At 42.8% G+C, this 27,614-nt stretch overlaps 1 protein-coding gene across 2 annotated transcripts in view; it reads right to left on the bottom strand.

Moving 5' to 3' along the window:
* Window positions 1-27,614, bottom strand: part of ralgapa2 (Ral GTPase activating protein catalytic subunit alpha 2) — a 91,569-nt gene that overhangs the window by 25,846 nt on the left and 38,109 nt on the right. For both annotated transcript variants that reach the window (XM_053335108.1, XM_053335109.1), the window contains exons 21-38: window positions 27,185-27,364; window positions 26,264-26,457; window positions 25,807-25,905; window positions 24,959-25,114; window positions 20,167-20,295; window positions 19,069-19,197; window positions 18,797-18,855; window positions 18,557-18,665; window positions 16,589-16,699; window positions 16,226-16,294; window positions 15,801-15,938; window positions 13,171-13,348; window positions 10,934-11,768; window positions 10,204-10,275; window positions 9,359-9,482; window positions 9,098-9,253; window positions 5,883-6,041; window positions 3,594-3,721 (exon numbers count right to left, since the gene is read on the bottom strand). In XM_053335108.1, the coding sequence (XP_053191083.1) occupies window positions 3,594-3,721; window positions 5,883-6,041; window positions 9,098-9,253; window positions 9,359-9,482; window positions 10,204-10,275; window positions 10,934-11,768; window positions 13,171-13,348; window positions 15,801-15,938; window positions 16,226-16,294; window positions 16,589-16,699; window positions 18,557-18,665; window positions 18,797-18,855; window positions 19,069-19,197; window positions 20,167-20,295; window positions 24,959-25,114; window positions 25,807-25,905; window positions 26,264-26,457; window positions 27,185-27,364 (3,025 nt within the window). The remainder of the gene's footprint in view (window positions 1-3,593; window positions 3,722-5,882; window positions 6,042-9,097; window positions 9,254-9,358; window positions 9,483-10,203; window positions 10,276-10,933; window positions 11,769-13,170; window positions 13,349-15,800; window positions 15,939-16,225; window positions 16,295-16,588; window positions 16,700-18,556; window positions 18,666-18,796; window positions 18,856-19,068; window positions 19,198-20,166; window positions 20,296-24,958; window positions 25,115-25,806; window positions 25,906-26,263; window positions 26,458-27,184; window positions 27,365-27,614) is intronic.

Here is a 27,614-nt window from a genome sequence, read left to right as displayed (position 1 = left end):
GTCGGGGTGGGGGTGGGGGGTGGGGTTGGGGTTGCAGTAACAGCACACAAAGGAGTGCGTACAGGATATTATATGCATTATGTTGTCAGTATATATCCACTCAAATTATGTACATCTTGTTTTTGGGTGTTTTGAGTAGCTGGGGGACTGTAGATATGCTCACATGAGCCTGTGAGGGAACATGACAGACTTCAGCATCTTTCTGGGTTCCACTGGAAGGATCAAGCCTCTCCTCTCATCTTTCTGCTAGTGCACACAGACACAGACACACACACACAGACACACATATACACACCACCTAAAAGCCTGGCTCGCATGACTGGCGATGGGCAGAAACAGATTATGGTTATTGATCGCTGCCTGGAGATGGATCTGGGTGTGTGCAAGCGTGTGTGTGTTTATGTGTGTGTCAGAGCAAAGAGATGGGGACTAAGGGCAGTGTGCAAAAGCTATTGATTCTGTCCAGTAGGGAGGCTATGTCTATGAATCAAGGTCAGTTCCGCACTATCTCACCTATTAGAAACTTGCCGTCTCCCCGACACACACACACACACACACACACACACACACACACACACACACACACACACACACACACACACACACACACACACACACACACACACACACACACACACACACACACACACACACACACACACACACACACACACACACAGACAGTTTTTACCCTTAACAATACCCCTATCACAAAGAGTGATGGACGGCACATCAAACTCAAGTGCTTGTTGAAGAGAGAAATGAATCCTAGCCTCTGGATAAAGACATTATTCTACAATGACAGTATGAAGGATCTTCATGATACAGTAAATGGCAGCAGACAGCAAGGCCATTCAGTGGCAGGCTGGGTTCAGGTGACACAAACAAACTCGTCGTCTCTTTCAAGCCAATACGTCACACATTGTTTGCATGCAGTGGTGCGTCCCATTAACAGAGGCACCAATTCACCTTCGTTTATGTTAATCTGTTACTGATGGACCGTTAAAAATGTGCGGTTTGATAAAGATTCATTTTGCTTCAGAATTTTACATTTTGTGGTCACAAGTGTTCAGAAAGCAGCTATGAAGGGTGGACTAGTTGCAGACAATACACTTAGAACACACAAACCCAGACCAGCTGCATTTTCCATCAGGCGTATAAATAATAGATGATACATTATGAGTTGTCTGTGAGAGGCTTGTGATATGATGTCTATGAGGCCATAGTTGTGCCTTGACAGGAGAAATTGACACAAATTCTAAGTGACATTGAGAGCTGTGCGGGAAAAACAAAATGGAACTACAGAGATTTCACAAATCAGAGAGGGAGAAAAGGAGAGACGGGATATGTATGATGTGGAGAAATACAGCGAGATAGCAAGGGGGGAGTATTTATCTGAAAAACACTCTTTTGGACTATTTGTGTGTGTGTGTGTGTGTGTGTGTGTGTGTGTGTATATTTTCTGAAAATGTTGCTGGTGGTCATTTTTCAATATCAAATCCTATTAGCCTGAGAGATCCTGTGAGCGTTGCAGCAGACTGCTGGAGTCCTCTTGAGTCTTGTGATGGAGCGAGAGAGGGGACCACAGCGCCATACTGGCCTTTTATCTGGACACACGGGGGTCATATAGCTTCTCTTTGAAGAAATATTCAACTAATTACCTTGGAGAGTGGCCTCACAGGCAGAGAGCAGACTGTGGATTGTTAAGGCATTGTGAAGGGGTAAACTAAGGATGAGGATTTTCATCTCGCACAAAAACACACATCTTGAAGAAAAAAAGAAAAAGAAAGAGGTTGAGTCATTGTTCCAACCTGTGAAGTATAAAGAGCCACATATCCTGAGAAGATGGAACAATGACAACTGAAGAGGGAAAAGTGTAAAAGGCTGGTACAATGCAAATCCAATGATGAAAGCATACAAAAGAAGAACTGCACCTGCCACTCAAAATGTGGTTTCCTTGATGGTTCATGCCAATGCTGAACATTGTGTCAGTCAAGACATTAAAAAACCCCGCAGATATCACTATGACACGGCAAAAACCACACTTAACACTACAGTCAATCAGTAGTTCATGAATTTCCTCTCTTCTCACAACCTCCTCTAGCTAGGCAGACAAACAGCAGACAGACATGCAGATACTCGTGCTGGCAGTGCGCTTTGCCTGGCACATTCATTCATCTCCTCTCTTGGACTGTGTGAGGCCTGGCAGCCTATCAGTGCCAGAACTCCAGAGGCAGCGCTTATCTCCTCTCATAGATCATGCCTTTGTGCTGTCTGCTCCTCTGCTAAGGAATGCCAGGTAAAGGCTTCTGTGGCCCAGCAGAAGCCCGGTACTGCCATCCCCCTCTCTCCCTCCCAGCCCCTCAGGCTCTCAAGGAAGGCAGGCCTGTGGCTGGCCCCCCTTCGGCACTGAGAGTCACACTGGGCTAATTCATTTGGCGTCGGGTAACAGACATCTGTCACTCAGGATGCCCCGGGGGACACACAGACAAGGCCTGATATCGGGGTGGGGGACCAGGGGATGTGATGCACTGTGAAACACATACAGGCAGACACATACTTACACAGCCAACTGTAAACAACACACACACACACACACACACTCACACTCACACACACAGGGTATGCTGTAATGCGACTAAAGAGTGAAAGCCTTTGTTGTAAATCACTATGATACAATGACTACATATTTATTTAAAAGCAACAGCAACTTTTAAAAATGTCTCTGGGTCTTAAAACAATAGATGCTACTCTCCTACCCAAATGAAACCTCCTTGGGGAAGGTTTCTATAGCAACCGCCAGAGGGGCAGCGTGGTTCTGGTGTGGTGGTGCTGTACATGCTGTCCGAGGAGGAGCGGGGCGTTAAGAGAGATCAGGTTTCCCCCTCCAGGGGCCATCCCGACTCTGTCCCCCATCTCACCCCCCAACACTGTGCTACTGGCATTCACATGCTAATTCATCTCCATTGGTGATTAGACTCCCTTTAAACCAACTGACAACTACAGCTGGAGTCAGGCTCTTAACGGCACACTGTTAGATGGATGGGTGGAGGGATGAGAGCGAGTGTGTATGTGTGTTTGTGTCTCTGTGTGTGTGTGCTTGTATCTGTATGCGCTTGTACACATTTGTTGATGGTGCTCTTATTTTGGCTCTCCTTGTGCTCCATAAAACGGTAGTGATAGATGATGACACATTATCCGTGCTCCTACCCAAAACAGCCCCACACAACCTCCCATGCTGCTCCAGGCTGTGAAACAGTCCTGGCCTAATAGCTGTATGTAAATCAGACAGCCCATAAAGATCAGTGTCAGCACTCAGCTGTGTACGTTGGCTGACATGACAAGCACGCCACATGTCTCAGTGAATTTACCCAAATGGGGCGCTGGTGGTGCTGAAAATGTAAGCTCAGTGGTGTTACTCATCTATTGGAATCATCATAAAAATACTGCTAAATATAAGTTCATAACCTTTAATGATCTCATCTGTATTAGTGACTGCTTTTTTTTTAAATTTCTGCATTCCTCTGAGGAGTCAACCCTGTATGGGATGGTGAACAGTAAATGAAGCAGAAGCCATGAGGAGTAAAGGATACAAGCTCTGGTAGAGAGTCAGCCGGGACTTGACAGCTCTGCTGGCATTGATACAGGTGGCCCGCACTAAGCTTGGCAGCAGCGTCCCAGTGATGATGGCGCCATTAAATAGAGGCCCAAAGAAAGGAACCTGAGAAAGTAAGAGAGTATAAACAAGAGTAAGAATAAAGAATAAGAACATGAGGCATTACAATGTCCACACTAATCCAAAGTTAATTTAGCCTGTGTATGTGTGTTCAGCTATTGTATATGCAAGTGCTTCAAAATAAGGAAGGATTGATTAAAAATCTTTTTGTTCTTTTTCTAACCGTTTCTCCATCTGTTTAGGGTAAGGGTTCAAGTGGAAAATGGATGTTACCTAACTTTGCATGACAACCACACATATCTAATGTGAATCAATGTTAGGTAAATGAAATTAAAATGACAATCAATACTAAACAATGCCCTCATATTGAGCTACCGAGCAAATACAAAGGGCCAATATGCATTTTAGCGGCAGCGTGTGATTGTGTGTGGGTACACGCGTCTGTTCATGCATATTGGAAGGGGGCCCTTAATCACTGCGGCTCAATGGTCGTTGACCTGGAAGTTGACGTGAATGTCTAAGTCTCTTCTGAAGGTCCTGCTGTCTTCAACTTGGTAGTTCAGGGAATATAATAATCAGTCAAATTATACAATTTGAAATGAAATGAACAATTAACTTAATTTCTTGCACAGAACCTGGTGTGACACTGCATAATCTAACAGAGACCTTTGTGGATACCTTCACAGGAGGTGGAAAGAGTTGAAGTTTAAGCCTGCATGGGGTTATAAGGGGGGGGCAGAACAGGGAGGGGGCACAAAACACAGTGGCATGTTGGCGGAGTGCTAAAGCCATCTTCCGCCCATGCCCCAACTGTGTTAGAGGGGTACTTTATTAGAAACTCTCTGCTGGGTACCAGCTAAATAATAATACATATTTAAACTTCCATAATGGAGGAAGTTGGAATTACTCTCTTAAAGAATAATTACAGTACCTCCAGTTAAAGTTCCTGTGTGTAAGACTGTGTTTCTCACTGTCTCACTAAATCATTTTGATCCTCACATGTACTGTGCCAAACTATGGATACATTTCATTGCTCTCTATATACATATTCACTTTAATCAGCATGTGGTGAGCAGAACTCGTCACATGCTTGTCTTGGGTCTTGAGGAGTTGTAGCATGTTATCACTGACAAATACCCTTGACTGAACACACATTTCACTGCTACGTTCACAGATTTACTGCTAAATTCTTAAGATTAAGGGTTTACATGGTGATTAGGTGCTAATAGTTTCCTATTAAACGGATTATAAGGTTTACACCACCCCTCTCAACCAGATTGAAAATTCATTCTGATAGGGCCAACTGAGATGATTACATTTTTATTCTGACTAGGCTATTATTGTGTTTATTAGTGGGAAATTAGGGTCCATGTAAATGTAGCCATTTGTGACATGCTAAATACTGGCTGGGGACCAACTAACTGATCAGAACATTGGCATCACTACAGGAACACTACAGTTACCCATTGGGATGGTGGGTCATTTAAGGCTGTTGCTGGCTGTGGCTCAAACTGTCATAAAAAGCTAAACTGAGACTATTGTTTCTTGCATTATATTATTTCCCAGAAATCTCCAGGAAGATTACATGTTTCAATGGAAAAAAATAAAGAAAATCAATGCCTTAAGAGCAACAAATAAAAAACAGCTTATTACTATAGAAAATGCTTTCAGCATGTTGATGTGGATGTATCTGAACATCTGAAGCCAGCCATTGTCACACAAAGAAATTTCACTTCCCCCTGGAAGGCCACACAGAGTGCAGTGCTATGGAGTAGCCAAGATGAAAGCTAGTCAAGAAAGGATAGTAACCAGCTCTGAGAGCACATACCCACAGTGTGGGTAATAATGCACTGCTGGAGTGGGGAAACAGAGAGCCTTCAGACAGAAACCATAAGAAGAGAAATAACCTATAAAACTAACAGGAAAGTCTTCATAGGGAAACACAGAGAAAGTACTGCTTTGACTTATGAGCAGAGGCTAGAAATTAGTGCAGTGCCGAAAACAGCCTCCATGACTTTTTTTGCCTGTTATGTCTGGAAGATAACATACTTTATTTGCAAACTTAGTTCAAAACAAAAAAAGCAAAAAACAAACAAAAAGAAAAAGTTTTAACATGCAATAAAAATAACTTTACACTTCCAATGAGTTGATGCATGTTGAGTGTGTATCGTTGATGATAGTGTTGACAAACTGAAGTGACTGTTACCTGTGGTTTCTTCATGATCTGGATGAAATACATGTGGTTTTTCATTGGGTAGATGATAATCAGCACATCTCCAAAGTCAGTTGGGATGATGCCACGTCGGTAGTCCCTGGTGTGCTCTGACCACACTATGTGCACCTCGTCATTTCCCAGGTGACGCAGCTGCCAAACAAACAAAATCAGACTAATCAAGTGCCTGGCGAGTGCAGGTAATTTTCATCCCTATGGTGATGATGACAGGAACACATATTTAGTAGTATCAGGGTAGGTCACTGGGTTTATCCAGTCTGCATCTTGGGCCTGCAACACCTCCAGAAGACTATGAAGTGAACGAAGGTATAGGAGTTACAGTATGCAATGAGAATGACAATAAAATGATAAACTCTTGTTTACTACTTACTTATTAGGTAAATTGAGGCTTTTATAATTGTGTACAGTATTTTATTCAATGTTTTATGATTTTTTTTTTCAATGTATAAGCACTGTTGTAAGATGGCAGGTGCTTGCAGCTAAATCGCAAAGTTTGTCTGAAAACAATGCCTTAAATAGGGGTCTGGGCTGTGACTCTTTTTATAGCTTTTTCATTACAAATTCAAATTGCGAAGTCAAAATGCACAAAATGGAGCATTTTAAAACCAAATAATTCAAATCCAATTAACCTTACCCATCAGAGATTAAATTGCTTCCCATTTCCACTCTATTCACAAACACAAATGAAAGTGGGCAGGACAAGAAGATACACTTAAATGACAGGAAATTGACTGATGCTAGTTTGAAATGGGTAAACAGCTTTCCCCTTTTCCAAAGTAAAATAGATGGACACAGCCACATTATATTCTCTGACAGGTGTAGATCGCTTATTAGCTGGCAGTTCAGTCATGTTGAATCAAGCTGTCCTTCTCTTTTCTGGGGTATCATGGACGCTGAAAAGTGAACCTCTACTCAGAAGAAAACATCTGCCAATGTACTGTGGGCCTAATGAGCCATTAAGAAACATGCCCTCGCCACCAAAAATGCAATTAGCACATTCTATTATAAGCCCTTAATTATGGTAATACGGTAATCTTAAACAAATCCACGGCATGCTGATTACTGGCGCTCGCCAGTTCAGTCTGTCTGTCCAAGGATCAGCAGGTACCAAGCAGGTCAGTCACTAGGACAATTTCAGAGAAATGTTGAATATGCATTTGCAGTACACAATCAACACTGGGATGTTAATTTGGGTTAAGGTATTAGCATTTGGATGATCTGAATCACAAGTTTAATGAGGATGCTTATACTTGAGTCAATCATCTTTGGCACCAATCTATTCACTCCCTTCTTAATCACACCCAAATGTTTGAGACTTCTTTAATAAAATGTGATTCAAGTCGAAGGCTCTTGTCCAATTACTCCTCTTTGACCTCCCACCCAGCCAATGGGCTTCACACACATGGATACAACAGAGCAGAGGACCCCAGAACAACCTGCAGCAGCCCAGTTAAAGCTGTGGTGCCTGAGGGTGAGTGTGATAGCTGTGGCAGCCGTCTAACACACACACACACACACACACACACACACACACACACACACACACACACACACACACACACACACACACACACACACACACACACACACACACACACACACACACACACACACACACACCATGGCCTGACCCCAACCCTGCAGTTCGCTTCTATAACTGCATTACTGAAGCCAGCTGCTACTGATGCAGCCTGCACTGCCCTATAACCCACAATTGGATTGAGGAATTCATGGTTTCTCTTCTTTTCTTTCTGGTTTAGCTGTTTTTTCCCCCTTGCGTCAACTTCAAACAGGCAATCTGCCCAGCGAGCGCTCCCCCATCCGTCTCCCCCCCCACAGTATGCCTCTATGGTTACAGCCAATAAAGTGGGTGACTGCTGGACTAAAAGTGTTATTTTTAAATTGACAGGGAAACATCCTACTTGGACACAGACAAAGCCTGTTCCTCATTCCAATTCTTCATACCGCTCTCTCTTCAGCTGCCCCCACCTTCCTCCTCCCCGTCTCCTTATGAAGCATCCGCACATGTACCCAGCCAGCCAATTTCTGCCCGGCCTGTGGCTGGTGAGCAGATCTGTGCAAGGTGAGCAGGAGCAATTACCAAAGTTCCCAGTAAAATGAATGAAAGTGGAGTGGCAGCACACCCCGCTCTGGGCAAGGCCGCCCCTCTAGCGCCTCACTCTGGCTGGCCAAAGTCAAGATCTTTACTCAGTCTAACTAATTTTTGCGGTCGCTGAGCGCAGGATCAGGATGGGTCTGGAATGAGTAGGGGGTTATTTATGAAAAGGAGAGGGAGGAGGCCAGTGGAGGACTGGAGGAGGGTTGGATATGAGGACAGCCTGATGAATTTCCCTTCTCAGCAGGATACTGTATGAGAAGATTGGCAGCACGGGCAGGGGCCTTGCGGCTCATTTCTTCGTGCTAACTGCTGCTGGTGGACTACAGTGCAGAATCCTACTGCAGAACCCAATCGATCGCTCCTGTGGCGGCAGCAGGAATTGGATAAAAGGATCCTGCCGGCATCCGGCCGGCGCCTGCCCTAGCAGGGAGAGCTAATGGCTGAATACAGGCCCTGGTCACAGCACACAGGGAGGGGGGCAAGGGCTAGCAGAATCATAGTCATTACCACAGCGGCACATGCCCTCTCTTCACTCACGCGCCTGCAACTCTCTACTCCTCAGGCCTGCCTGGCCAGGGTCACTAATCAATGCCCACACTCTGGAGTCACACCTCCTGATCACAGCTTAACACAGAGCTGAACTGATCATACCATAAACCTCCACCCGCACCCTCAGATGTGCCAGCAGCTTGCTCCTCCGGGCCCCCAGTACTAAGCTCCGCACTATAGGGGATCAAGGCTTCTGCTCTGCTGCATCATGCTTGTGGAACAGCCTTCCTAACCATCTGAGGGCAGGACAGACCCCAGACCCTTTTCAAAAAAGGCCTAAAAACCATCCTATCCATCAAGGCTTTTTCACCTTAAATCTTACTGTTATTTCCTTTATATTGTGTGGTCTTATTAATACTGTAGCACTTTGAGTTTCACTATAAATGAAAAGAGCAGTCATCACAGTATTTTCTCCTTTTTCTTCACATACTTGTGTGCAAACAATACAATACAATAAAAATTATAATAGTTCAAACATCAAGAACAGGTGGAAATTGTCAAAAGTCATCAACAGACTTACCTTTTTGGTGAGGCAGTCATCAGAATCCGATGGCATTCGCGTGGAGACGTGAAAGATGGCTTCCACGGTGGAGGTAGCATAGTACGGAGCTGTTACACCTGTGCTGCCGTTCCTCTGGAGGCCGCCCATAAAGCCACAATGTGTAGCCAGGTCCACCTGAGGGATATATATTTACAATTTAGTGTGTTGTAAGTGTGCTTGTGCATGCATGTGGACATTTAGATTGCAAATGTGCTGATTTTAAGGTGAAGTTGTCAGCACCTCCCATCCCAGTCCAGATACGAAGTCTTCATAGGCCTGGCTGCCTGCGCTGTTGGACAAGATGGAGCACTTATCTTCTTGGCCTTCTCCAATGTAGAACACAGCAATCTTGTGTGTCTCTCGGCTATAGAAGGAAACAGATAGCAGTCAATAAGAACACAACAAAAGAACACAAAAGCCAATTCTTATAAATGAGAGCTTGAAAAGCTTCTCACTACTCCAGCCACTTTAGATGAAAATGCTTTGAGTGTGAATCCAATGACTCAAAGCACTACATCTTCCTTATCAAGGTAAATTGTGTATTATTGAGTTGTCCAATAAAATCAGGAGACCACCAAGTTTGTCTGCAAATTTTCTTTCCACAGTCTTTCCAGCACAAACATGACATTAAAAATAGTAGCAGCAAAGCCCCCCTCTACTTGTCCTGTTGCCATGGCAGTGTATCGTACTGGGGTAGATTTAGGGCACTTTGCATGCTTGCGTACAGGTTGTTATTGCCTAACCGAGTCTGGCCATCTGGGAGAACGAGGTCCTTTAAAAAGCTCCTGTCGTTAGCAATGTGTGGAATACTTATTGATTGGACTAAGAGAGATGCAGTAAGAGAAGGATGGCAAGAGTGATAGTGAGAGACTTCCAGAGAAGTGATCAGCAGGAGACGGTACAGGTTAGGAAAATCATGACAGAGGAATGTAGCGGAGGGATAGGGGCAAAATGGGGCTAGTATGAATAACTGAGTTCTATGTAGTTTACTCATACTAAGGAAGGTTATAAGTTATTGGTATCTCAGACACACCTATTTGCTACAGGGTACGAAATTAAATTGATTTCCATAAAAAAACCATTACCACTGCCTGGAATCCAAATTCTTCAGTTCCCGTAAGAGTTTGGAGTTCTTCTTCAGCAAATGGAAGCTTTTCCTGTTTGACAAAAAAAAGTCTTGATTAGGCATCACATTTTGAATTCTGTGTGCAACAAATCATTTAGGATTACTTCAGGGCAACAATGAACAGCCTTTTAAAGTGGTACTATTGTAGACAAAATTGTTTTCAACCCAAAGTTTTGTTTTGTGGTCCAGATTAACAGAAGCAAAGAAGGCACAGGTGCAAACAGCAATCTCCTACAAGCTGTGCGCATGTTACGCCATCACCATTAAGAGGTGTAAGCTTTTAATTTACAGGGAAGCACTGCAAAGATGTGGCTCGGCAAGGTAGACCTTAGTGAAAACAGCTGGGCACTGTTACCCTGTGGAGAGGAGATTAAGATGCTCCAGACTCTAGTGTGCTTTTAACTTTGCTCTTTCTCTCTTTGAGTAACAAGCCAGCAGCTGAATTACTTTGAGGATGAAGGTGAAGTAACTAGGATACAAAAATGAATATTAGTAGACTGCAGAGGTTAGTCTTGATTCAATTTTGTGTTTTAGCTTCTCTGGTTAAATTTAAGATGTAGTTGGAAGATTGAATGATGAAAATTTATAGTGAGAGACTATTTATGACTTCTCAGAACCTCTGTCGGTCTCCTTCTCTCTCTAGTATAACAATACCTAGAGCAATGAGCTGGTATTAGTTAGTACTATACCTTCGGTCCCAAGAGTTCATGCCAAGGTCGTTAAGCAGCAGTCGGCAGAAGTAGAAAGGAGCTTTTGGTTCCTGATGGGAGGGTTCCGCCTGGCAGGCGGCCCGAAAGCTGACATCGGCGTCCCACCTCCTCACTTGCTCGTCCTCCTGCTGAGTCTGACGTAGAATGGCCTCCAGGATTGCGCCCTCTTGCTCTAGGTTCATGCCGCAGGGTGAGGAGGCCGGCTGGTTGAGCTTGAGCTGTGGCTGTGTCAGGCACTCTGGACTGCTGTGGCCCAGGTCCTCTAAAAGCGTATCCAGAACATCCACCTCCTCCTCGTCGCAACAGTCCGAGAGAGAGTCAGAGATCGAGCCGTGATTTTTGTAAGGTCCCTTTGTTGGAGAGGTGGCCTTGTTTCTGCTGTGTGTGACAGTAGTGGTGGTAGAAAGAGGGCGATCCACCGTGTTAAAAATCCCCATATCGACAGAGTCTTCCTGGGTGGTGCAGTAGAGGATTGCACCGTCCCACGAGTATTTCCCCGAGATGTCCCGGACGATGACACGCACTTGGGAAGAAGGATGGGGCGGCTGTCCGACAGTAGGGGCCTCTGCGGGGATCTGCAGGTAGGACACCAGCGTGCTATCGTTGAAGACGAACAGCTGCAGGTTGGGACTTTTGAAGACTTCGGAAGAGAGCTCTGACGACTCCACGTACGGGTTGTCGTGATTTTCGCTCACGAGGCTGTGGAGGAGGGCGGGGCCGCCGCTCAGCGGATGATGGCCCAGATGGTTCACCAGGTGTGTCATGACCATCCGTGCCGTCAGAGGAATCAGCTCCATGTTACGACGCCGCTTTTCTGATGAAAGAAGAGGGGGGGGGGTGGAGAAGCATATACTGAACATCAGCCGAGACAATCAGCGAAGAAGAAGAAAAAAAAACGTGATAGTCTAAAAAGTGATAAATGGTAAAAGTTACTGATGGCTTTAGAATGAAGCTGCAGATGGGTCTATCTTTTATAATACGTCTAATGCCGACTTTTCTATCCATATTTCAAAACCCCCGCATTCTTGTGTAGACATGCTATCATCTCTGTTAGCTCTCCTTACACAAAGCCAAATCTCATTTATGATAACTAATAGGAGTACTTTATTCATTCCTCACAATAGCTTGGCCGGCACACCTCTAAGTAGGTAGCATCTAATCATGGGAGACAACTTTGAAAAGCCCATTGAGTCTTCTTACAATAGACAAGCGTTGAGACTGGCCGAGTGCTAATGAGAACCACCATCTTTACAGGCGGCTGAATAGGACTCTACTTAGTGAATTGCATTTATGTAAATGTGCGGGTTTTTACTCCCAAGTGAAAGGCATGCCGTGCTTTATTCCGCAGTGATGTGGGAAAAACAAGAAGATGCACTCTTGCATTGTGACAGTGCTATCAATACCATCATCCCCCATCAAAGTGGAGAAAGCTCTTTAGAAAGCAGGCCAAGCTGCATTAGAGATGTGCTGGCCCTTTGATGTGACTTGATCAATATGAGGTGGGGGCATGAATATAACTAGGCCGGCACTCTTTGGTTTGCCCTTTTGATAGTGTTTTGTTATTTCTACTAAGACTCTGTGCAGCTGTGCACCAAAAAAGCAGATGTGTGGTGAAATTTTCCAGGCAAAAGCTACTGTTCAGATTTCTTACATTGTTTCAGTAGACATATGCACTGTGTGTACGGGGCTCAAAGGACTTTTCAGAAGTTGAGGACATGAGGGGGAGAGAGGAATACATTGCCTAATGGAATCACAAGGTCACAAAAAAAGGGAAAAAAAAAGAGATCACATTTTTATCTAAACCCCATAATGGGTCTTCTCTCTAGGGCTGAGCACTAATGCGAACATTCCATTCCCTGTGATGGTTGATTTCCTTTTCATACTTTTAATAAGATATTGACATTTAATGGAGAGGCTGCAAATGGATGGGCTACTTAGAGTTTGCTTTTTCCTGTTATCTTTTTTTTTGTTGAATTTTTTTGACGGGTGGATATATGTCTCTGTGGTCTGTAAGAAGTACAGTATGGAGCTCAAATGAAGCAGTATGTGAAAAAGATGATGGTGACAGTTGAAAATAACTCATAATGAATGCAACTGTCATCTCATTTGCCAGCCCAGTGCAATCTGGCACACAGTGGGGTAGTAGAAAAGGGGCATTCGGATGGCTCCTGCCCTCCCACTGTGAACGCAGATGAGCCGCGCCCATTTTTCCTTACCCTCGGCTACAGTGAGCAAGTTGCCAAAGTCGTTGGTGTTCGTCTGGGTGGGCGGCGGCTCGAAGCTCTTCACCTGACCTAACATGAGGTCGTAGTCGGTGGACAAGTCTGACAGGCTTAGGAGGTAGTGGCTCTGTTGGGTGTGAAGGGTGGAGCCGGACACACAGCAGTGCAGCACCTGAGGAACAGTAGAAAAGGAGTAGGACTTGATTATGTCCAGATGTTGTGTGTCTTGGCTAGTTATTATACCGTGCACCATTGAGAGGCATTTTGGATTACTAAACTTCAACTCTGATTTGTAAAGACGGTGTCCTATTATAGATGATGGTGTCTTGGTGAGACGATGTACAGTGATGCTCCTGCAGGCCTGTTCTAGACTGACATGATCCAGAACCATATGAAAGGGGAATATATGGCCATTTACATCATAAGGCGATGGAAGAAGGGAGGGAGAAAAGGAAAGAAAAGAGGGTCTTTATTGCCACTAATCCATTTCTCCTGTGATGTGTGAGTGTATCGATCTACATAACAGATGGCAGAGCATCCGTTGGCAAGGCTAGATAAGGCGCACTGGGGCAGTTGATTACAACCATTGGACAGGTTTACACTGTTTGATTTAATTAAGACTGTATCCTTGTGCTCAACTCCCACCACAAACATGCACATTCAGCCACACGGACGTGCACACACGTACACAGCCAAACACACCTGTACACTGTATAATCTGAGTGTAGGAGGTAAGGTGCTGTATATGAGGGGGCAAACCATATGCCTAATGTATGTAAATGAGGGGGGCCTCTCATTCAGTGTAGAGCAACTTGGGTAAAGCCATGCAAAGGCTAATCCCATTCAGTACACACATACGCTCACACTTGGCTGAGAGACGCTCGGAGAGGCAGGCTGGCCCTGCCATCTGAAACAGTATTGTGTCGGGCAATGTAGACAGTATGTGGATGATTCTACCGAGCAGACCTCTGGGTGCATGGGGGAGGGATTGGAGGCTTGATGCTGAAAGGACCTGAACCAAACAGCTGCTACACCAAAGCCCCAAAGAGCTTCCCTCTGTGGAGAAGTGGAGAGACAGAGAGGGGAGGGGGGAAAACCCACGGCTGCGCTTGACAACTAAGTGACTACACTTCGCATAGCAACAGTTCCTGGAAGGTAACACACGGTGAGACAAGCATACTGTAGTTAGAGGGGAACGTGTATCGTATGGATACGTGAGTACGCTGCCTATGTACACACATAAATCAAATACTAAAACGCAAACAGAGACATACTGGAGCGCACAGGCACAAATGCACCTATCCTCTCTCTCTCTTTCTCTCCCACACACACACACACACATACGCACACGCACATGCACGCACGCACACACACACACACACGCACACACACACACAGAAGGGTGGTGCAGCTGGCTGCTGAGGCAGGCACAGAGAGCAGATGGAGAAGCTTGAGCAGAACTCTAGTGAACCAATGAGGTCTAGTGCAATGCTGCTTTTTCCAGTGATCTGCATGCTGCTAGTCACCAATATAAGGATCAAGAACATGATAAACTTTCCAATATCTTATTTATAGTATTGTGCTACTGTTTGATGGTTTGGTAAAGAACAGTTTTCAAGCTTTTTTTGAAAATACAAACTTATGATTAAGGGAAGGTTAATCATGGAGAAAAAATTGCTGAGCAGCTACCTTGTCAGTGAGACATTGTGGCCGGTGATGGAATAAAAGGGAGATGTTCTCTATTAGAGAAGCTATTCTCTGTGTGGCGTTGAGAATAATTAGCAGCCAACATGTCTGTGGAAAGATATAGATTTTTGCCCCTGATATTACATTAATATTGTCACACCTTGTGATGCCTTGCTTAATATATTATTTCCAATGAAACCCAGAGGGGCCGTGTCTTTTGTGTGCTGATAGACAACCAATCATGCCTAATTGTCTTTGCTTTCACAGCAGCTGCAGTCGCTCTCATATTAAGACATATTCCATTCAAATCTCCAGGACAAGCGTTTATAGCCAGAGCTTATCAAATGGACAAAGGGTCCTGTTTGAATAATTGGACCATTTCTTATCAGGGGTGACATCCTTACAAAGATCTGCCGTTGACCGCATCTGCCCAGACAGGAGGGAATGAATAATACCTCATTCATTTGTTCCTGAGGCTTGGCCCTCATCCTCAAGGTCAGACCATAAAATAGAGAGTTAGAGGGACAAATACAGAGAAATCGACTGAATATTTTGGATTTGTTTTAAAAAACAACAAAAACAAATGCAGTATATGCTTTCACAAAACAAGGCTTTTCTGTATATGATAAAGGCCAAGTGCATGCCTCTGCTATGGCAGGTGCTTCTGCACCGTTGTGCCGCTATAATGTTAAATGAGGCATAGTTATGGGGTCACGGTGGAGGTGAGTCTAATTAAAGTGGCAACTCTGGGGTGGGATGGGGGTTGGAGGTCTCAAATCTGAAGTTGTTGTGTCTGCTGGTGTAGGCTATATAGATTCCAGAAGACACACATCAATCAGTAGTAAAAAGCTGCTTTTCTTTCAGGTCTGCTAAATGTTTGTTGTCTCTGACTGAGACTCAACTTGTCCCGCCTCCAACCTGTCAGCGAGGGTACCCACCCTGTAGATGTAGTCCAGTAGAGGGGCCTTGTGGGATGTGCGATCCTCCGGTGAAGGCATGGTTATGGGTTCCAGTAGTAGACTCAGGGGGACGGCCATGCACCAGTCCAACAGGCAGAGCAGCAGTGACACCATCAACTGAGGGAGTGAGGAAGAAAAGAGAAGTTTATTTTTTATATTTTAGGATAGTGAGAAATATTAAAAATTAAAAAAAAAATATGGAGAGACTGCTCCAGAAAAATAAAGGGTTATAGATGGGATCTGCAAAGATGGAGGACATGTATATAAAAAGGGGTAAAGATGAGGATTGAGGAGAACAAATCATGCAGGTTAAAACATTCCTCTGCAAATGCACCATTCCTACATGATAGATCAAAAGCCTTCAGATCTCAGCCATTTCATGTCCCCTCCTTTCCAACATGTACCTTTTTGTCCGCTTCCACTGTTGAGTGCTCCGCGCTCGGCAACAAAAAGGCTATTGTGGCCACAAAGATCTGTGTTGGGACAAAACAAGGAGGAAGATAATTGGATGACACACTCCTATTCATCAGCTGAATCAGGGCTGTGTGATAAAATTGATGTGATGCCACAGGAAGTAGAGTGTGCATGAGTAATACCTCATGTAAGATTTCCACTTAAAGCCTAGAGTGACTTGACTTGGAATTTCTCATCTTTCCTAAAATATGTTATCACCGGTCCCTAATGGGTACAAGCCATTTAACTGTGTGTGTGGTTGTGTGTGTGTGTGTGTGTGTGTGTGTGTGTGTGTGTGTCTGTGTGTATCTTACCTCAATTATTTTCTTAGGCAGAGTGGGATCCAGCCTTTGGAGATGTTCCCAATGAGAGATGAGCAGCTGAAACACGTCACAGGCTACCTGAGCAACTGCTTTGTTCCCGAACTGGACAAACACACAAAAGGGAAGGACAAGAACTGATCAATCATGTAGGGGGGACTTGGCTTCTTGTAGAATCAGCGACAAAGGAACCGAAATAGAAAGATGTAGACGTGAATCGAGTATTTTTCTATTATAAATGTATAAAGTCATGTTTTTATTTGGACTTCCTGGACAATGTTGTTGTGACTCTCTCATTATAAGAATTTGCCCAGAGAGCAAAACAGTCATTTACTGGCTGAGTGAAGTTATCCATGGGTCAACTTTTTGCTGTCGCTGGTATAAATCTGATTTTCTTGTTTCGACGACAACGATTCAACGGCAATCAGATCAAGCACAAGATGTAGTTATTTAGCCTGATGATTATGATCCTCTGATTCATATTTTATGCAATCATGTGCTGCTCAAATGACTGAATAAGGAGTTCATTAATCAGGATACAAACAAAACAATGACAGGGACACATCTTCCTGTCATGTTAAACACAGCAACTTCAACAAATAGTGAAATTCTTTTTTACCAATATTGCATAATATATTATTCAACTGGAAATTTGAGTAATTCATATAGTCACATAAATATATTTCATGTATACAAAATGTCTTGACTGCGATATGTGTTTTTAAGGTTTAATATTTGCCAGTTCCCAGACTTTGCAAACTCAAGTTTATTAAATGTATCGCATCCAAATCGTAAGAGTAACACTAATGATTTGAGAGGTTAGTTTATTCTACATTTTCCCTGGTTGAATTTGTGTCATCTAAATACTTCCATTCCAAAAAGGAAGATGGACGTAATGTCGAAGATGGGGAGGAAAAGTTTAGGCGCACATAGACTGCGACAAAATTCACAGTAATTTGCCTTAGATTTAGTTTTTCACTACTGTGCGGATAATCAGCATAATTTCATTTCCACTTCAAACCATAGCTCATTTTCCGCCGGACTTATTGGAGGAAAGAATTGAGCTGTTGACAATTTTGTTTCAAATGTGGATTTCTTCAGTGATTTGAAATTCTTTGTAGAGAAATAGAATTTCCCATTTCTTCCAGCTGAATGCCTCTCAACATGTAACAAGGGCAGACAATGTGGGGAGTGCAGAAATGGCCAAACACAAAAAGGGGCCCTGAGAGTTCAGCACCTGCTTTTAGAAAAGAGACTCTCAGTGCCACTCTTCCCCCTAGATCCCCCACCGAGCCTATACCCTCTATTTTGGGGCTGGCTGAGTCTGTGTGTCAAGTTGTACAGGGGAGTGATTACTGCTCCATTAGAGAAGGGGGGTTGCTCGAACAGGAAGCTGGGAGATGTAGCTGCTTAAATTGGCCTACATCTACTGAGAGCGAGCAGCCTGGAAATTACGCCACCGCCCAAAACCCTTTTCCATGAAAAAAAAAACAAAACCAAACAAAAAAAAACAAAACAGCCTGCACTGGTTCTCTGCATCTCTTCACTCAGGGAGAAAAGAGGGCTCTTCCAAAATACACGCATGAGTCACAACACTGGATATGTTTTATTCTCACACTTTTTCTCCCCTCACCACGTTGAAATTGTTCTGCAGTCCTTTTATGTAATCAACTATCATTTTTGGTTGAGCTAAACACTGTAGGCTTGTGTGGTAAAACAAAAACACTAATGATGAAATCCAGGCTTCCTGTATCTATTCATTTACAGACACTGTGACCATCAGTGATTTATTCTATTACAGAAATAAATTTAATTCGTAGAACAGCTGCGACGGTCAACAAAGCTCATGAAAGAAGTGCAGCTGGATTCTGTACACTGTGCTCGCAAGTCAGCAGGTATCACACTGTATAGGGATACTGTACATGGTGCGATGGAGCTCACTCGCCTCGGTGTGTCACTCACCTTTAGTGTTACTCCCAAGACGTTGATGGCATCTTTGACCTGCTGGTGGATGTTCTTTTGCGTCAGCTCCTCACACACCCACAGACCCAGACTGCACACAGCAATACACCTGAATGACAACATAACAGAACCTTTAACTTAGCGACAATAGAGCTGAATTAGACTACTTATTCTACAAATGCATTAAAATCGCCATTAAAATCGGAGCAAATAAACACAATGTGATCTAAGATGACATACCTGGCACCTTCACAGTATTCCTTTGTTGCCGTTTCCAGAAGGATGTTGACAAGATAATCCTGGGAAATAAACCCAAACACACACATTCAAATGATTTTATATAACTGTTATAAAAATTTGATTCCATAGATTTTAACATGCATCTTGGGAGTCAAATCACCCATATCCTTGATGTAAAACAGTTTGAGAAACACAGTTGTGGAAGACTTATTCACTAACAGTACCAGTTTTTTTTAATGCTATTATAGTTTTACTATGCATTGATTGTTTACCTTGATGTCCTCGTTGCCTACGACAACGTCATCAGAGCCAGGCACAGTTCGCAGTAGTGGAATCTGGAGGTAAAGGTTAGGAAAACACACTAAGGAGCCCAGAATTGTCTGAGCCTCCATCCTGGGAGCCTGGAAGAGATAAGGGGGGAAAAAAAAACATGCAATCATTAATTCCCTCAAGCTATTTGAAAACAACTCCCTTCCAGGAAACAGGAAACTCTCTATCCAGGGAAAAAGGATTGGAGGGATTCAGAAGAATTAATTGTGTCTTTATTCATGATTCTACTAATGTGCAACTGAAACCCTTGCTAGGCGTTGGACAACAATATGACTGATTTAATGCGTGCTGGATGCAGCTCTAAAGCGCATCTTGTTGTAGCTGATGGCCAGTTGTTTCCCTGAAAACAGACAATGAATGTATGCTGGGAAGTATAAAATCATCCGGCAACCCAAACCCAAAAATACACATGTTTAGGTTACATCTGCAGACATTAGCAATGACTTAACTGGTGCTGGATATCTTACTGGTCAACATAATCTACTGATTGCTCTAAATTGGGCCATAGTCATGCAAAAACTCTGTTGATGTGAACGTACATCAGCACAAAAGTCAAAGAAAACTGCAGTAGGACTCACAGCAATCACCTGTGTGTATTCATTTCCTGAAAGGGCAACACTTCCTCCTGTTTTTAGACCATAAATATTGTGACCACATGTTGCTTTCCACAATTAATTAAACATGACGAGAGTCATATTAACACTTTGCTCTTTGTGCGCTTAATGAAACATTTTCTAATCACAGGTAAATGCTCTAACTAATCACAGTTAATTGTTGGGTCTGTAATTAACTGCTCTTTGCTTTCCAACTACAGCTGCAGGCTTTGAGTTAAAGATTTGTACATTTAAATAAAGTTTGACTTAATAATAATAGAAATGACACAATATGACAAATACTTTGCATCTCTTCATCTGACAAAAAATACACTGACATTGCTGACAACACTTATATATGTATTATTATTCACAATCCCTTCTAGTTGTAGAATTTTGCATTTTGTTTTTCATTGTAAATGTGAGTGTTAAAAAGTGTGTGTGTACCTCTGAGGAGTCAGAAGTGAGAACGCTGGCAGCAGCAGTGATAAAATCTCCAACCAGCATGGTGAAGCCTGGCAAGCCGAGGAAGAAAAATCGAGGGGAGCAGGAACGGATGATGGTGTTCAAAACATCCTGATCACACACACACACACACACACACACACACACACACACAAATGTTAATCAACAACTACATTACTTTAAATAGAAACAAACAACTAACATCCATCTGAAAACAAAAAATAATTTCTTAGGAATTTACAACTCGAAAATGTATTTCCTTCAGAAAATGTATGTGAATGCTAACAGCTGAAATAAATTGCAAAGCACTGCTGAAAATGCAGAAATCTGAAATGAATTTTGGTGAAAAAGCTCGAAGTTCAAATACATTGCAGATTACTTAAAATACTAGAGTTGAATAATGCAAAACTGACAGAACAGGAAGCTGAACTACATTATCCAAAGAAACTGAGAGTTGAAGAGCTAAATGCTAAATAATACTGTTAGAAGTTGACATGAATTGCCTGAAAAGGCTGAAAGTAGAAATAAATTGTATTAATTATACAGACTGAACTGAATTGCTAAACACTTTGGAACCAAAAAGGCATTAGCCTGAAGAGCTGAGAGCCACAGAGTATTGCTGAAAAATCTGAAAGTATATTTGGATAGAATAAACCTTTAAAACTATAAGTAGTTAGACAGAAAGTTGTATTTGGACAAAAGAAACAACATTCCCAAATTGGGTTACGAACGAATTTAACATTGATGAGTCACGCCTTCAAAATCTTGTTAACCAATTACAGACAAACAGTAAGTGATCGGGGTCATTTAAATATGGTATGTACCAAGTCAGGTAAAGAAAAGATGAAATATGTGCCAACAGAAGCAAAACAATTACCAAAATATCCAAAATAGTGGAAGGTTTTCCTGTTATTAACCCAAACATAGCACGTAGTATAATAACCAACTACATAGTGGTGCTATTGGTAACATGTTTTAATTTGTAAAGTATTTCTACATGGGACACCAGTCCACGAAGTATGAATACTGTAAAATGCTAGAAAGAAGAAAACTCTTAGGGAGGTCAACATTTTGATATTTGACTCGTTTCTATAGGTGAAAGTATGCAGAAGTAGTTAGTGAGTGAAAAATGTGCAGAGGAATAATAAATAAAGCTTTAATGATCAGCATTCACACTAATTAGATGGCAGTTTTGCATTTGGTATGAGTGGGGGGGGGGGGGGGGGGTTGTTAGTATGCCTTGAAGGAAGCAGTAACAGAAATATTTTGTAAATGGGCCACAATATGAGAGACATAGCAGAGAGAAAGCTTTTTCCTCCAACAGGCAGGCTAAGCATTTTAAGTGTGTTGAGCAGAGTAAGGCACTCAACAGTACATGTCACTAAAAGACACACACAGAGAACGGATTTTAAAAAACAGAGTGGGAAAGAAAGACAGAGGACAGTGAGTGAAAGAGGCAGCAGATGGATTGTTCACAGAGGATAAGAGAGAGAACAAAAGACCTCAACTTTCATGAGTCAAATGTATATACACACACAAGCAAACCTGTAATTAAAGCCAGAGACAAGGTATTGTTTTGCTGAGGTACAGGCGGCTCAGTGGCAGATGGGTGCTCTTTCAACATTGACATATGCTGTACTGCAGAGTGCTCCGCAGAAATTGCTCAAGTATGTATAACGTGATACCATGCTAGACAAAAGCAAAAAAAAAAAAAAAAGAGCTGTTCACATGTTTTTCAAGCTATATTTAGATGGTAAAAGCTGCTAAAAAAAAGCGGTCAATTTATCTACTCTTCATTAACAAAAGAGACTTGCAGTTTGAGAAAAAAAAACATATAGAGGTATGAGAATGCAGCATCTAAGCATGGCAGAGAGTTTGTTCTGGCTCTTATCTTAGACATGCGCGTGCATATTTGTGTACAAAGGCAAGGTCCAGACTAGAAACACCTGCCTTCTTTGGCCATAAACTTGTGCAAATCGGACAGTTCAAACATCAGCCTGTTCCTAGCTGAACCAAAGGGCACCTTAGCAAACATACAAGCACACAATTTTTCTCTTGCTGTCTCTCAATTACACACAGACACACACACAGTACTGTACCTCCTATCTATCTACAACATTAATCACCTGAAGCTTTGGCAAACAGAGAATGCAGGTGAACGGTGGAGGAATAGAATAAACATGCAGAGACAATAAGCATGAAGTCAATCCAACGCGGTGCACTGCATGTAGAAAATTGGTGGGAAGAGCTTTAGGATTGAGGGCCCATTTTACCCTCATTTTGTTGGTAATTGACCTCTGAAGCATAATGTGCAGTGCAGTCAGAGGTAATTAGCAAGCAACAAACTGTTGCTTGATTGCCTGAAATGAGCATTTTAGAGGAAGCCACAAATGTAGAATGCAAAGTGTTTTCTATTGTATGTGTAAGTACAGGGAACCTGATTTGAGGTGTGTGTATAGAAATGGGAATTGAGCCCTGCGTGTGGCTCTGTGTTGCCAGGAGGAATGGCCCCTGCATCAACAAAAGATGCATTAAAAACTCTTGAATAAAGCCACCTCAAACCTTTTCATTTGGCCTCATCTGCAGGAAAGCACACGCTGTCCACCTGCCGGCCCCCGGGGGTGACTGGGTTTACTCCGGCATTACATCAGTCTGCAACGTTATCTGACTTTTTTTTTTTTTTTGGGTCTCATTTACTAAACATGAAAGTTTCCAGTTTAGCGTGCATCAACACCACCATAATGAGTATGCAGGGTTTTCCCTTCACAAACTGACTGGAAGGGATTGAACCCACCTGCATAATTATATAGGTATGAAGTTTAATCAACAGCCATATTTTGTGGCTCAGGGGTCAACTGTCACATTTTAATCTTGGCAGTGTATAATTTATACAAGACCTCCCATTTTGCAGTGATAAGATGAAGCGAGTTAAGGAGCAGCTGCTTCTGCTCTGATAGCACAGGTGAGAAAAACTGTTTATTCTAATTGTACCTGGTATGTTTATACGTTAATCCTTGCAAGATGAATAAGTGTACATGAATGAGTGATTCATGTTTACTGCTCGTGTGCACTTCTATATATATATTTCAAAAAATATATTGTTGTCTATTGTAGTCCAGACACTAGATCTATTAGATAGATTACTGCTATTGTGATGATACCAGTTACCAGAAGAGGACAGACAGTTAGGACAACAGCCCTGACCTTGGCACTCTGTCAGTTGGAAGGACAATCCCTCTGAGGGAACTGGCATTTTCCTCTAAGCTGAGCTGAATGTAATGGTGAGGATTTACACTGGGATTCCCCCCATGTTGTCTATAGCTCATGGAAGTGAGACACAGGATGTATTACTTATAAAGAGCTAGCCTAAAAAACAAAGTTGAAACTGTAAGCTCTAAGTATGTTAAGACAGAAATGAATACAATATTTGTATGTAAACCCAAAAACCAAACATACACTATAGGTTTCACTACACAATCACATTAAATCATCTGCAGACCAGCTGGCAGCTAATTTAATCACAAAAGATAATTACAGAATTAATGCATGTAAAAAAAAAAAGACAAAAAAGGGTTTATAAGTATTGATTTGTAAAAGTGTATGTTTTTTCCTTTTTTGGTTGGGTTGGGTGGGTGAAGGCAGAGAGGAAGGAGGAGGAGGCGGGGGGGAATAAGAGCCACTTTCTTATGTTAAGCAGGCATGCGGCTGTCCTCTATTGTGTGGCGTGAGGACTCTTTTCTCCGGCCAATTTGAGCATGCTTCAGTGGCCAGCCTGGCTCTGGCCCCCTGACGCATTATACAGAGCCACAACAAAAGCTGGAGAATGTTGCCTCGGTCCCTCAGTGTGCCCCCCTCATTGCTCTACTCTACGCTCTACGTTCTGCAAGCTCCCCTCCCGCTCCTTCACACACATGCACACACACACATACGCACACACACACACACACACAGGCAGTCAGGCAGGCAGGCCAGCCTACTCTGGGCCCCTGGCCGATGTGTCAGTCTAACGGAGCGCGACAGACGTCAATCCTTAATTAATCACGTATACGCGGCAGGGGCTCAAAACATTATTTAACGACATGGAAAACATTCTAATAAGCTTGTCGCACTGCCAAGGAGCAAAAGAAACCCAGCCAGGAGGGTATATATATATATATATATATATATATATATATATATATATATATATATATATATATATATATATACACACACACACACACACACACACACACACACTCTTGCATCCGAAACACCCCCCCACCCCTCCTCAACTCACACTTTTATCACCATTCTTTGTTTTGGGGGGACTCCATTCATCTCCACTCAGCTTTGCCTGGATTTAAATACTGGCCAGATTTAAAAAGGAGGAAGGGTGTGGCTAACGGAGGTGAAAGATGCCAAAACACAGTAGAATTCTTCATCACCACTGGTTGGCAGGCAGCTTTTCAAAATGAGCCTCAGCAATTATAAATTGCAGTACACCTATGTGACCCCTTGTCCTCACTCCTGTCAGTAACGCCCCTAAAGTTGATCCCAAATATCACTAATGGCTCCACACATGCTCAATGACAACCGAAGAGTTCACCTGGACAACACCAAAAGCTCATCACTGCTCAAAAACATGTTGGCAATATTGGCAACTACAAATAATTGTTTTTCAGTATTTAAACCAAATTGGTTCACATACATCACATGGGTTTGACTGGTGCGCCATCTAGTGCTCAACAGACGAACAACGGCCAGAATTACTGGCGCCATCTGCTGGTCATACCTGGTCGCCGCTAGTGAAGCCCTTGTGCATGATGTGGTAGAGGTGCACCAGGTAATCGCTGTTGGGGAGGACATCCTGGTGCCTGGTCATCATTTCACAAATCAGCTTGTAGGCCTGCAGCTTGCCAGCTTTGTACTCTGCTGGTAGCATGGTTGCCTGTGGAGGAGAGAAAGAGAGACGCTCATATTATTACAAGCACTTTTGAAGACTTGGACATGTGTAACATCCACTATGCTGCAGGGTGGTTCAAGAAATTGTTTTTTTTTTCTTTTTCACCCATGGAATCCATTCAAACGAATGTGAATTCAATGTGACCATAGCTGCTTTTATCCATCAATGAGGACGAAAAGGAAATATCTAGAGTGATTTATCACTTGTTTTTATGGTTTTGTGGAAACAGAATGATTTGATATTACAAATTGAATTGTCTGTTAAGTCACTACACTGTCTGTTGCCATTCATTCCTGTTTATTATGAACTCCTGTTGCTGCTAGTGGAAAGTAATCTTATTAGTCCTTGAAAATGTTAGAGTATTCACCCAGGGAAACCCCCAACTACATATTGTTAACAAAACTCAATGTAAATGGATTAGGGTTAGGGTTAGAAATGACAAATAATTCATCCTAAAATGTCTTAGATTATAATTTCTAAGAAATGACAGTACATCTGGATAACAGACACTACATTCAATTTCCTGTAAATTTTGACAGAATCCTCATTTATTCTGTATGCTGTAAACATGCTTACAACAACACTCTTTCAGTTCCTTGATTGTTTTTGCATATTATTCATGTTATGCCTTAAAGTATTCATAAATATGAAATATGTTGTTTTCTGGATGTTGATACCCTGAAGAGCCAGGAGGCGAGCATTCGGAGAGGAGGGATGAAGGCAGGTTGGGGGGGAGAAGACTGGTTGTCCACACTGATCCCAAGGTTGTCTCGAATCTGTAAGCACACATTCAGATAGAACAACTCCTATGAGTAATCACAGTAAGCATCTATGTGTGAAAAACAGGGAGAGGATGTTAAAGCAAGACACAGAAAAAAAGCTTTACTTCAATTTTTTTATTTTGTTTTTTATTTTAAAATGCTATAATCATTTACAAAGATATTGCTAACTTTAATTTAAAAGCCAAGGTTTCATCAACATGATTGAATTTGAAAAAAATCATTTTTTACAATGACCTTGAAATTAAGCATCACTCATCTATCATGCCAATGATCACTTTACCAGAGTGGGTGTATTTTTTTCTCATTTGAGATGAAATGCTTCAATGTAGGTGTGTTTTTCATTCCACTTTACCTTGGCCAGCTTGTGCCAGAGCTCGTAGAGATAGGAGAAGACCTTGGCATGGATTTTGGGACAGCGGATGCTATTGACGTCTCCCAGGATACCCAAAATCCTCCTCCATAGGACGAAGGCCGAATCAGCGTGCCAACCAGTCAGGGTCCCACCCGCAATGATGCTGACATCATCAGCCAGACACTCACTGCTGTCTGCATGGTCAGTGAGGAGAGGAGAGGAGAGGAGAGAGTTTGGGATGGTTTGCGTTAGAGAATAAACTACTTTTGTTTGTTTGATTTGTAGTCTTGGACACCTGATACAAAGTGAATCAACACTGATTTGACGTGGGATTCAATCAACAAGTGCAGAACACCTTTCAGAAAATAAGTTTGAAATTTCAGACAAAAGATGAATAAAAAATATTAAAGCCTGTTGACCAAATCATTAGTCTCACTGTGCAATTTTCCCAAATGCAGCCAAGCACAAAGGTCTATTGAAAGTGATCAAAGCACTTTGACACTTTTGGGAAACAGGCACAAGTGGCATGCAACACCCAAATGAACTCAGGTTGAATCGTGGGAGGACAGTGACACTTAGTGGGCAACAGAAGAATGACAGTGATCAGAGGGATTAAAGGCCTGGATAGACACAGAAATGCATTGTGTGAGTATAGCAGATCAGGTGATTTCTTGTGGCTCTTTAAACCAAGACATTAAGGAATTAGTTTGTCCTGCCAAGGAGAACCGGAAATGTTATTCTATGTATTTAATCAAGTAACCGAGCAGGATCTGCCAAATGGGTGAATAGAGGGAAAAAAATGGGAAAAGTATGACGTAAGAAAGGGAAGTCAAGAAATAGTCAAAAATATAGAGCATGGAGAGTCAATGGTAAATGAGGGCTCTTTGGTCTATATGATGAGTAGCAGCTAGGAAGCAGTACCCAAGTGGTGTGGCATGTGTAAGACAGACTGATGCATGGTGTCGTCCAGGGGGTAGTCCCGCGTACACTCAGTGTGCACCAGCAGGGCTGGTGAGGCGGGGGGGTTCTGGGGGTAGTGGTAGTGGTTTTGGTGGTGGTAGGACGGGGGTGCAGAGTGGGGAGGGTGGGCACACTCAGGACCTAAAAACGACAAGGGGAAAGGGATAAAACTGAGTTTGAGGAAGGGAGAACATGGGGAAAACGAAGACTGACAACTTCATGATGATCGCGATGTAGGACAACACAGACAGACGTTCTTGTATAAGGGTGGGAAGGAGTAAGAACAACCTCTCAATAATGAAGGGAGTAAGAGTTGGAGGGCGGGGGGGTCTTATTGCGACATATGGAAGATGAAACAGAAGAACGGATCAACTCTTTCCATTCATGTTTA

This window comes from Scomber japonicus, chromosome 16 (genome assembly GCF_027409825.1).
Source record: "Scomber japonicus isolate fScoJap1 chromosome 16, fScoJap1.pri, whole genome shotgun sequence".
Lineage (NCBI taxonomy): Eukaryota > Metazoa > Chordata > Actinopteri > Scombriformes > Scombridae > Scomber > Scomber japonicus.
The sequence above is the reverse complement of the archived record's forward strand: the minus strand, read 5'-3'. Positions and strand labels throughout refer to the sequence as shown.